Source organism: Euprymna scolopes, chromosome 9, assembly GCF_053919585.1.
Source record: "Euprymna scolopes isolate OS-2025 chromosome 9, ASM5391958v1, whole genome shotgun sequence".
Classification (NCBI taxonomy): Eukaryota; Metazoa; Mollusca; class Cephalopoda; order Sepiida; family Sepiolidae; genus Euprymna; species Euprymna scolopes.
Genome location: NC_136490.1, coordinates 96,864,293 through 96,876,947, shown reverse-complemented (window position 1 = coordinate 96,876,947; position 12,655 = coordinate 96,864,293). Strand labels below are relative to the sequence as shown.

The window sequence follows — 12,655 nt, the reverse complement described above, 5'->3', positions numbered from 1 at the left end:
ACACACACACACACACACACACACACACACACACACACATCCAGCAAAATTATAGCTAGTCTATAGAAAACTCTTTTGCTAAATGTTTTTCCTTAGAAAAAAAAAAGCCAATTTTTGAAACTATATGGAATAAGGAAATAATTATCTTTATCTTGTACCAACAAGGAGACCCGACGTTGCCCGGGATTGAGTGATGATCAACGAATGTTTCACACTCCCATATTTTTATTGTCATCAAAATCGATGAAAGAGTCGATTGATTTCCTGCTCCAGTTGAGGACTCATCACAGTGCACTGGAAGGAAGCTTCACATGTCTCTCCAAAGTGACTTAGTCCACAATACATTGTAGTCTACATTGCACTGTAGAGAACCTACTCTTTATTTTATTTTTTATATATGTTGGCTTGCATTAAAGTTTAAAATACAGAAGTCAAGTATCATGCTCCAATTTTGCTATAAACAGAAACATTTATCTGTCATATCAAAAAACCTACTGTTGATTTTATATACCTGGCCTTACTGCTTGTGTTGTGATAAGTGCTTGAATTTAAGTTTAAAATGAAAAAGTCAAGTATCATAGTGCAATTGTGCTTTAAACAGAAACCTTTATCTTGAATGTGCGCCTGTCATATTAAAGAACTTAGTGTTGATTTTATGTGCTGGGGCTTTCGGCTTGTGTGGTAATAAAACTTCTCAAATGCATTTGTGATGTAAGGCTATGTAAGATGTTAACTTTTGTCAAAATCGCTCGTTCCTTCTTTCATTGGATTATTTTGATTATCGATTACCGGTACTTATTGACGACATTCCAATAGAAAAGCTATCTAAGAACAGTGGCAGGCACATAAAGTACCTTTGTGTGAAATTTTATAAAAAATGGCCTAGCTGTTTTGAAGTCCATAGGAAACGAAACACACATACACACCCACACGCATGCACACATACACACACACGCACACACACACACACACTTTTTACTTTTATATAATAGTAGAAATAGAACTCCATTGTGTGCAAACAATAACTGTTGTAAATCATAATTTTGCCAAAGTTTTCACTCCTTACATATGCATGTGTTCAATGGAGAGTATTTTCTACCTCTTTGAGTTAGTAAAGCAATTTCACTTTCTCCCTTGGTCACTTAATTATGTTATAGTTTATACTTTTTGTATGATCCAATGTAAAACAATGCCCATGGTTGTTTTATTTAGGTTTCAATTACTATATTATGTAATATAATATTCGGCTTGTCCTTCTCCTTATCCATGCATTACATTTTGAAAAGGGCCAAATATAATTTTTGAAACTCTAAAAAGGCCAAACTGGCAACTCTGGGCAAGAACATGAGAGTCCCTTCCCTTTGTGATGTAACCTTGTTTTCGAATATGATTATAATAATAATATGTGATAATTGTTGTAATGGTGTGAGAAAGAAGTCAGTGAAACATTACATAAAAAGAGAACATTAAAAAAAACAGGGCAAAAAGAAAAGAACATTTTCTGCCAAGATTTGCTGGACTAAAGGAATAAATTAAAGATTTTGTCTTACAATGTGATTTTATCATTTGCATTGAACTATGTAGCACAATATCAATTTCTGAATTAGTACTTATTAATTTATGTCATTTTGGTTAGTTCTATATTTAAAATACAATGGACACTAATTACATAGAAATGTTAATAAACTCAGATTTGCTGTCTGTTATTAGTCTTTCTGTTCAAAAAATATTTTTGTACGCTATTCAAAAAAATATCAGCTTTATCAAAACATATTTGTTGATCTAATATATAAAAGGCACAATGTGTGTGTGTCTGTCTACCAATAACTTCTGACAAATGCGTCGAAACCGGACAAAACCGGTATAGTTTTAAAGCACGGTCTTTCGGACAAAAAATATCGAAAAATTGGTTAAAAACATTAATTCCTTCACCCTCAACTCGCCAGTTTTCTACAAGGAGGGGTCGGTTTTTCCATCGACATTTTTTGCAAGTCATTGTCTCCTTTCGATTGACTACGCTTACTTTCGACGTTTGCGACTTCCGGTTTTGCCATGGATGCAATGACAGAAATTTCATGTTTTATTTCACCTTCTTTTCTTCCTTCGCATCACGGGCGTGAGCCTGCCTGCCTATAACCACTTTTTTGTTTTTATTTAATATCGCTATCTACCTGGGCTTCCTACTTTGGGGTGGGGGGGGGTGCTTCCTTACTCCACACACTTGGGCAAGGCCGAGTACCTCCGCTAGTTAAATATATTTCTCATTCCATGGGATTTCCACAGGTTTTGCTAGTTTATAACATTTGGGCAAGTTTTATTTGTAAGGTTAAGTATTCTCATGTCAGATTGTTCTGACAAAACCTTGTATATAGAGACTGAAAATAATTGAGGATGGTGTAATTCAAACTCTCTATTTTCGTTTTTGTTTTATTTTACTTTGATCAAAATTCTCAGAAATGAATAGACCTCTTCTTGGTGCTTACACTTGGTCACTATATGAGATAGGTTGATATTCAAACATGCTATTAGATGTCTCTTTAATGTTGAGTTACAAGGGGCGTTCCAAAAGTTGACAGTGAGCATTGGAATGGGTAGCTGGACATCAGTAGGCACTGGAGCAGATATCTGGGCGTCAGTTGGCACTGGAACAGGCGGCTGATCGTCAGTAGGACACTGGAACTGATAGCTGAACGTTGACAGGCACTGAAGCTGGAGGCTGAATGTCAAGGGCCATGTTGGTTGAAAGTGCTGGAGACTGCAGGAGTGAGATGGAGGCTGATGGACTCGCTGGAAGCTGCAGGAGTGAGCTGGAGACTTCCAGAGTCACTGCAGGCATGAGATGGAGCTGCTGAAGTTGCTAGGAACTGCAGGAGTGAAATGGGGTCGCTGAGGTCGTTAGAAATTGCAGGAGTGAGCTGGGGCTGCCGGAGAAACTGTAAGCTGCTGGAATCGCTGGCTGTAAAGGGGAGTCTCAGAGAGCAGGCAGTAGCAGAGAGTTAAGTGTGTATCATATTCAGGTAGTTTGTGACATGTCCTTAAAAAGCCCCCTATTTTTATTCCACTCGAATGTATAAGAGGGAATTGCAAATTGCATTGCCATGATGACCGAAATGCATCCGAAGCAGAGATGCACCACTCTTGGCAAAAGTGCTTTGAGAATGGTGGTGGCTATGTAGGAAAATAAATTCTGGAGCAGAAAAGGTCGCAGTTGTAATGATATCACTCCCGTCTTCATAACTCTTCAACTTTTGGAGTTAAAAAAATAGGAGACTTTACTTTTGGAACTGTCCTGGTAGTAAAAAAGTAAAGAAGATTAATTTTCCTCTCACTAATTGACCAGTTAACTGACTTATAGAATATCTTTCTGGTGATTTCTTGGTCCTAGCGGATTCTAAGAGAAAAATTCATCTAGTCCAGTGAAGTATCCAGATTAGAGATAGCATCACTTGAAGAAAGTGCATTATACCTCGTATAAGCCTATGCGAGCTAGCCATACTGAGGGGATCTTTTTGAGGTTTCAAACACTGTGTTATTTTGGATATTTACTCACGGTTTACTTGTCAGGTTGTCGTAATAAATTCTTGTACAGAGAGACCGTTAGGCACTTGAGGACTGTATCTTGTAGACATTCAAGTTCTTTCTCCATTTTTTTTAGTACAGATTGTGTTAAAGTATTCATTAAAATTTACGCCTGAAGTATCCTGTACCTTTACAAGGCAACCATTCGCCCATGTATGGAGTATTGTTGTCACATTTGGGTTGGTGCATCTGCTACTAGTATCTCACTCCTGGACAGGGTTCAAAAGAGAGTCGACAACCTGATAGGTCCTGAACTGTCGTCTAGGCTTCAGCCTCTGTCCCATCGACAAAATGTTGCATCTCTCTGCCTGTTTTACAAGTATTTTAATGGTGGATGCTCTGACAAACTACAAGCACTTGTACCCCCTTGACGTAAATACCCTCCAACACACCCGACAAGCAGCAAATTCCCACCCTTACACAATAGAGATCCCTAGATGTAAGAAAGCCTTCAACTCTAATAATTTCTTCCCCAGAACTGCTAGACTTTGGAATTCCGTTCCGGTTTCCTGCTTCTCCAACAGTACTGACATGCATAAGTTCAATTGTAATGTGAACAGACATCTTGCTGCTCAACTCCCTACATAGTATCCCTGCAACTTATGTCCCTGATAGTAGCCCCCTACATCAAAGTGGCACTGTGCTTTGTTTGAGATGAAAATGTAAAAAAAAAAAAATGTAAAAACAATCCATGAACTACAATGTCACACTTATTTTGACTTCCATTGCAGACTCTTTTGCATCATGATGGTGTTGCAGATTTGTTCACGAATTTCAGTGAAGAACCGACTCCCTCTGAAGAGGTCAAAATGTGGGAGCTGCATTTGGAACACCTGACATCCCTATGCACACAGTTGGATTCACCCATGGCACAATACGTCATCCAAAGATTGAAGCAGTTCGGCAGCCAATACACCCAATCTATGACCTACATAAAAGGAGAAATTCACAAGGTTTGTTCAATAAAAATAAATATTGGTAAATGAGCAGAATAAAAAAAATTGGTCGCAACTTATTAAGGCCAATAGCCACTTCAAGATACGGGTTAATTGGATGGAACGATTGTCTGTCAAAATTGATCAATACAGTAAACTAAGTTTGATTACTTTTTTTTTTTTACATGGAGGTTACCATTTATCAAGGCCAGGAAGCCACTCGGGGATAAGGGTTATTGTGTGTACAGTAATCAATGGGACAGTGTCGTAGTAATCGTTAGTATTGGAGATTTGATAAAGTGTCTTACTTAAGGGGGCAGTTCATCAGGAATTTGTTTATGTTGGACTTGAAGACATCCAAGTTGTAGTCAGGTGGGAAACAGGAAAACGGAAGAGAGTTCCACAGGCGTGCAGTTCTAAGGAAGAAGCTTTGTTCATGGAATCTACATTTTGATTTAGACACAGATAAAGAGTGGGGAAAATTATTGACAGTGGTTTCAGCTAGACGGGTGTTTATCATGGAAGATTGGCGTGGGGGTACCAGAGATTGGAGCTTAGACGAGCACTTGCCATGGAAATAATGATAAAGCTAAGCAATAACTTTTACAGAATCAATAAAGTCAGCAATATTAAAAGTGGTGAAATATTAAAATTCCAGATTTCCAATTTCTTCATTTAGGTGACATTTATGTATTATTGCAACAAATTCATGTTAAAGACGTTTCGTTTGAAGATAACTATGTTGTAGTTTGCATAAAAGCAGTTCCCTAGTAATGTGTTCCACAGATGAGATAACCTTGTAAAGAAACTTTGTTCACGAAGATTTCTCGTGATGCTAAGAAAATAGAGAAAGAACTGGAAGAGTTTCGATTGTTGTAGAAAAACGAATTTTTGTTGTGAATGAGAAAGAATCAGAGATTGGAGCTCAGTCGAGCATCTTCCATGAAAATACCAATAAATTAGATAGAGACTAGCACTATCTCTTCTGTGAGAAAGGGGGTTGTGAAGAAGGGGAAAAAAATAGTTAACGAAAGCTGCTAGATAGATGCAAAATGTCTCTTATGAAGATCTGACAACTGATATTTATCAGAGAAAGACGTTGAGCCAGAATCAATTAATATGAAACCCTTGAAGGTGATAATGGAGTTATTTATCACAAGTGTATACCTTTCATCAAAAACGAGAAAAATTATATGCTTCCCTAGTGTTTGCACATAAGGAATTACATTGCTTAATACCTGGAAATCTACTTATTGATGGAAAGTTTAAAGACAATATTCGTTTTCAGCATAAAAAAAGCTTAAAAAGTCGTTATTTTAAAGGAAAATGTTAAGGTGGAAACCAAGTAAAAATTTACCAAAACTTCTATTTTTGTATTTGCTTAAAAAAAAGCTACATTATATACAGTGTTGGTCATTCAAACCTTAAAATTTGTCTGACGTCACTACTGCTGATTGACTTTGTAAACAAAGAAGTACGACTCTTAACGAAAGCCCTTATCACAAATCAATGGTTATAACATGCTGTTGGATATGTCGTCACTGATATGAGGGAGATAACTCTATTTTACTAAGACATTAGCGTAGTGAGCACTCACCTTTTGGCCACTTTAGCTTCTTATTTCGTATGTTTATTTTTTCTTATTAATTCCTATGAAATAAAACTTATTTTATTTTTCACTTAAAAGTAAAAAAAAAAGCCGATATTTGGGCTTGACAATGAATTCTCTGCAAAAAGTATACGATGCAATTTGCAGAGTGAAATGTAATATTTATTAAAGTTTTTCGTACGATTCTTTAATTAAAAAACTTTTACTTATTTTTTTTTCATTTAATTATTTAGTTCTTTATTTTAATTTTTTTAGAATCGTTTAAAACTTTTTGTCATTTAGTTATATTTAGAATACTTTTAATTTTTATTTAAAAGAAACAAAAAAAAAAACACCTGATATTTGAATGTTTTTTCCATGCAAATATTTTAATTTATGTGTTCAAAATATTTGGATATCCTGGCTGAAGATTCTGGTTGCGTTTATTAGTGTCTCTAGTTCTATTTTTGTTTTTATAAACAGTTCTAGGTCATCCATGTACATTAGATGGTTCATGATTTCATCTCTATTAGTGAACTTGTATGCTACTTGGCATTTTCTTATTATATTGTTCAAGGACATCAATTATTATTATAATTATTGGCTCACAATGAGCTTTCACACAGGTCATAAAGGATCTCTCCTTGAAAACAACCTGTGGTGTTCTATGGAAGCTGAGTTACAACCAGTCTCCCCAGTTTTCCAGTACTTTCCACCTCTTCTGATAACATTTGCAAATGAACTTTCATTATTGCAACAGCCGCTTACCATTGGTTTCCACTTGAATTTGAGGGGCGATTAGTCTCCCCAAGGTCCCAATTCTCTTCACACTTGTCCAGCAAAGGTCTGGTCAGTGCTCTCTCTTCCCAGTCTTTCAATCCTCCTTGACCCTTCTCGGCTATTTGACATCATTCTCTTGGGGGGGGGGGGGTGATGTGGTAAAGGGAGGTGATGGGAGAGGGGATAGAGAACTTAATTATTATTATTATTATTATTATTATTATACTAAAGTTCACTTGACTAACGTTAATATTACTAAGGCTTTTTACCATATATTTTAATCATACAAAATACATGTTAAAATATTCTCAAGTTATGATTGAAAAAGTATTCATTTTAAACTGCAGCAAGATATACACAGTAAAAATTCATCCATCCCCTCAAAAATAATTTATGAGCAAATCTATAAAAATGGACGACTTAGCATATTTGAAATCAATGCATACTTTATTGTTCTCATTCATGATAAATTGAAATGATAAATTGTAATGATAAATTGAAATGATAAATTGTAATGATAAATTTAATATACAAAATTCCTAATTAATCAAATATGCACATTATACAAAACTAAGACACAAACAAAATAAGACATTCATAACAGTGTGCATTTCACAATAGATCATCGGCATTAGTCTTTATAGCTCAACAATGAGGAAAAAAAATTTAAATATGAACTAAGTCTATAATTTACTGAGAATGGTCGGTGTTGACCGAAATATTTGATTCATGTAGTTTTCATTTATCGAACAAAATATCTCTTACAATCGAATTTGGTTTTAAAAATTGTTTCTTATCATATTCTTATTTAATTAAATTTAAAAAAAAAATGAACAGATTTGAAAATATCATTTATTTTTTAATATTTTTCCAGGAAATCAGAGAAAGTTCTAAGCTGCTTTCAAGTTTTCATCCTCTGTGGAAATGGTACAACCGAATTTGCCGATCCAGAAAATTCAGCAAGACTCTGAAACTTTTCAAGCCGCTCGTTACAACATTGTCTCTCTTGTGGACAAATTCACCGTAGGTGTTGAGTTTCTTGATAAAACTAAAATTAGAACGTTATTTTATATTACATTCAGGCAAGCAATGCCAAAAAGTAATTTTGGAGCAGGTAAGGACCGCTTTTCAGATTTGTGATAATATTTCATTTATACCTGTCCTTAATCTTGCCTTTAACCTTCATCTTGAGCGTTAAGGAATAGGTAAGTTGCTGCTGATGTTTTATTTCCTTAAGTTAAGAGTACGGCTACAGTTAGGAGCAATTAAAGTCCTTCTAAAAAATACAATGATTTGATGCATGCTTTAAAATCACGTTTTAAATTTAATGTTAACTTACTGAGTTACTGAGTATTGTATCATTGTTGCTGTATACTATATTATTACCTACATACTAGCTGAAACCACTGTCAATAATTTTCCCCACTCTTTATCTGTGCCTAAATCCAAACGTAGATTCCATGAATAAAGCTTCTTCCTTAGAACTGCACACCTGTGGAACTCTCTTCCGTTTTCCTGTTTCCCACCTGACTACAACTTGGATGTCTTCAAGTCCAACATAAACAAGTTCCTGATGAACCGTCCCCTTTAAAACACTTTATCAGATCTCCATTACTAGCGATTACTACGATATTATCCCACTGATTACTGTACACGCAATAATCCTTATCCCCGAGTGGTCTCTGGGCCTTGATAAGTGGTGACTTCCTTATAAAAAAAAACAAAAAAACACAAGCGTTGTACTAAGTGATATTAACAGAACTATTATTGTCATCTAGGATGAAATGAATCACTCGAACTCAGTATAATAAAAACAAATATATCATGTATATAAAATGTTTTTGACTTCTAATGGGAGTATGAGACGAATGGATTCGCCAATCATTTTTATAACCAACGGCTGTGATAAACAACCAATGAAAACGTGGCAAAATTATTATAAAAAGTGTCGAATTTTGGATTCAATAAGTTCGCCGTTTGCTACATCACGGACCGCATTTAATTCTTCGCCGCCATCTTGGTTACTGATCTGAACTACGCCGCCATCTTGATTACTGATCTGAACTACGCCGCCATCTTTGTTCAACACAATATCTCAGAACTTAAGAGGTTAACTACGCCACGGACCGCATTTGATTCTTGGTCGCTATCTTGGTTACTGATCTGAACTACGCCACCATCTTTGTTCAACATAATATCTCAGAACTTAAGAGGTTAACTATGCCACGGACCGCATTTATTCTTGGTCGCCATCTTGGTTACTGATCTGAACTATGCTGCCATCTTTGCTCAACACAATGTCTTAAAACCTAACAAGTCTGTATTAGATCAAATATAGAATGAGAAGAATATAAATTTTGACGTCTCATCTGTCTAGTGTTGAAAGGAAAATATTTAGATTCTAAAGTTTTTGTTCTTTGTTTTACACTATTGCATATCATTTGATTCGTTTACTTTTAAATTCATTTATATCTTGTTTTAAATGCATTTATATCAGTCTGGCACAAGGTTGCTGATTCGGAGTACTCTTCTTGATGCATGCATTGAATAAATCATTATCATCAACACGATCAATATTTAAAAGAAGGTTAGCACCTATATTGCATATGTTTTCATTTGTCCAGAGATTATACAAGAATTTTTATTTTTCATTTATTTGTAATCTAATATGTCCTTTCTTTTAAATGTAAAGAATTTATCCATAGTTAAAACAAGATCTTTTTAGTCTTTTTAAAATGCATATTTTTTAAGAAAATATTTATATGTAAACAAAGAATAAAATTAGAAAAAAAAAAGTCAGATATTCTTTCCTTTTAAAGGCAATTAATAATTCAACAAACATCAGGTCAAGAAAATGGTAGATTTATTGAGTTGCACATGGCCATCACATTAGAATTTAATGATATATCATCATATGACATGATCACATTGACACAACGGTTCCAGTCAGATCACCAAAGTTCAATGACAATGCACCTGACCACTTTTTTAATTTTTTTTTTTTATTGCATTTTCACCCCAAATAAGGCAAATTGCCACTTTGGTGTAGGGGGCTACTATCAGGGGCAACAACTACTGGGGTACTATGTAAGGATTTGGACAGCAAGATGTCGGTTCACGTTACACTTGAACTTCTGCATGTCAGTACTGTTGGGGAACCAGGAACCTGGAATGGAATTCCAAAGTCTAGCGGTTCTGGGGAAGAAACTATTGGAGTAGAAAAATCTTTTACATCTAGGGATCTCTACAGTGTGGGGGTGGGATTTAGCAGCCTGTCGGGTTTGTCGAGGGTGCTCACGTCGTGGGGGCACAAGTGATTGCAGTTCGTCAGAGCATTCACCACTAAAATACTTGTAGAAAAGGCAGAGGGATGCAACATTTCATAGATAGGACAGAGGCTGGAGCTTAGATGCCAGTTCAGGGCCTATCAGGTTTGCGACTCTCTGCCAGTTGGATGACCATTTGAGAATACTAGTATAAGATGACAGCACAGCACTACTATCAAAGGAAGAGTAAGGTGTTTCCTTATCTCTGCTAGTCTGCGAGAGACTCTTGGGCAAGGTCCAGAAACCGCTTCAGCCCACCCGCTTCTGATCAGGGTAACGTGAGGTCATCAAAATAAAGTGATTGATGTAATATGGAAGCAATCAAGAATAATTCTTTTCATGGTTTTCAATCGTCCAGTATGGGCACTGCTCGGACAGAAAGAAACTGTAACCAATTGCAAAGAAAGCTATAGCAATACTGCAAACACTTTCGAGAAACAGTTTGAATAGGGTTGTAAATAATTGGCAACAATAAATTCATGAATACCTTGAGGGAGATAGATAGATAGATGGAGAGTCATAGCCGTCAGTGCCTGGTACAGAAATTGACGGCTATGACACTAGAATTAATGAATGATAAAATCAGGCCGTTTTCATTCCAAAGCCGCGATCATCTTGTTATATTACCATCCCTTTCAAGAGAGATCTAAAGGCATGCAAGTCACAACCATATGAAATATGTGGACTTTGAAAAACATACTTCATGTCTCCTACGTCCAACTATAGAAATCCTACGTGACTAAGGCAGTCATTCCACGATGTCTCCTCACTGAAATTAAAATTGAACATAAAAACATAAAGAAAGGAGTTTGAAGAAATAATTTTTTATTGTTGTCATCTTCGTCTTCTCTTTTGTGGGAGGCAGGGGATCCAGCCGTGGAGGTCTGCAGCTCTCAGGTCTCCTAATTTATCGTTGCTGTTAAAACATCCTAACGTTTTAAATTTAATGTTACTCTCTCCATCTTTGATCTATGTTATGTTATGTCTGATTCTAGCTATCAGATTGAGGTGATAGTTGAGTACATTCTTGTTGATCTGATTATCCCGATATCCTGTATATGGAAAGCCGCCATGGGAACCTAAAGCATCAGATACAAGGTGCTTTTAATAAGTTCCCATAGTTTGTTTGTACAGGCATTTAAAACTGTCGCAGACTCTTGAAAATTAAGTATGTTATTACTGTACATCTTATGAGATGACTGACCAATTTTTATGAATTTAGGTTCAAATGAGCAGCTACAGCAGGAATTGGAGTACACTCTACTAAATCCTGTTTGTCACAGCTGGTGAATCAAAAAAATGCAATCTGAACTTTAGAAGAACAATATGCAATAACATTCTGTTTTAAACTTGAAAAAAAAATGCCATAGAAATGTATGGAATACTTCAGGCTGCTTTTGGACCATCTTGTATGAATTTAACATCAGATTTTGAGTGACATAAGAGATTCAAAGGAAGGTAGCGAGTCTGTGAGGGATGATAAGAGTTGATTAGCCAAATAAAGAATTTAATGGATAAGGACCGTCGTGTGTTTCACAGTTTGATGTCAGTGTGGGAACTGTACACACAATTATTCGTGAGGAACTGAAGATGCAGAAGATTTGTCCTAAGGGTGCTCCATCTCTGTCACAGACTATTTTACCAAGATAGGCATCAAGACAGTTCCTCGCTCCTCCTATTGTCCATATCTTGCTCCTTGTGACTTTTGATTATTCTTGAAAAGCACGGAATTCTTTTGTTTCACTATCTCCTTTTTTACTTTTTTTTGTGTTTTTTTTTCAAAATTATTTAATTCGGATCCATATGTTTGTTTAGCAAGCGCTTTCGATTGGAATACTTCCATCACCTAAGGCATATTATTTCTTAAAATTGTGTTATAAAAATTACGGTTTAAATTATATATATATATATATATATATATATATATATATATATATATATATATATATATATATATATATATATATATATATATATTCTTGTCATGGTCACGTGGTAGCTAATTAAGAATTAAGTGGGCGGTTTTAACAGCGGGGGAGGTTCACGTCGATTTTTTTATTTTATTACACATATATACATATTTAAAATTTAAATTATACATATATACATATTAAAAATTTAAAATTTACGACCCTAAACATTTTAAAATATTTCGACTACACTCGTAAATTACATTATTTATCTGGGGCTTCTTTGTCTTTATATATAACGCTTCAAGTACTTTCAATCTATATTATTATCGCTTTGTAAGACTTTAGTATTTTCAACAATGATTCTTCGGAATGCAGAATGATGGCAGCCATATATATATATATATATATATATATATATATATATATATATATATATATATATATATATGTGTGTGTGTGTGTGTGTGTGCTTTAGCATATATATTCACTGACTAACTCGTCTACGTAAATATTTAACATTATTTCATTTTGTGT

At 35.2% G+C, this 12,655-nt stretch overlaps 1 protein-coding gene across 1 annotated transcript in view; it reads left to right on the top strand.

Annotated features, from left to right (window-relative positions):
- Positions 1–12,655, top strand: part of LOC145284635 (uncharacterized) — a 96,170-nt gene that overhangs the window by 18,786 nt on the left and 64,729 nt on the right. Inside the window, exons 6-7 of the mRNA XM_080133540.1 lie at positions 4,311–4,532; positions 7,757–7,905. Coding sequence (XP_079989666.1) covers positions 4,311–4,532; positions 7,757–7,905 — 371 coding nt within the window. The remainder of the gene's footprint in view (positions 1–4,310; positions 4,533–7,756; positions 7,906–12,655) is intronic.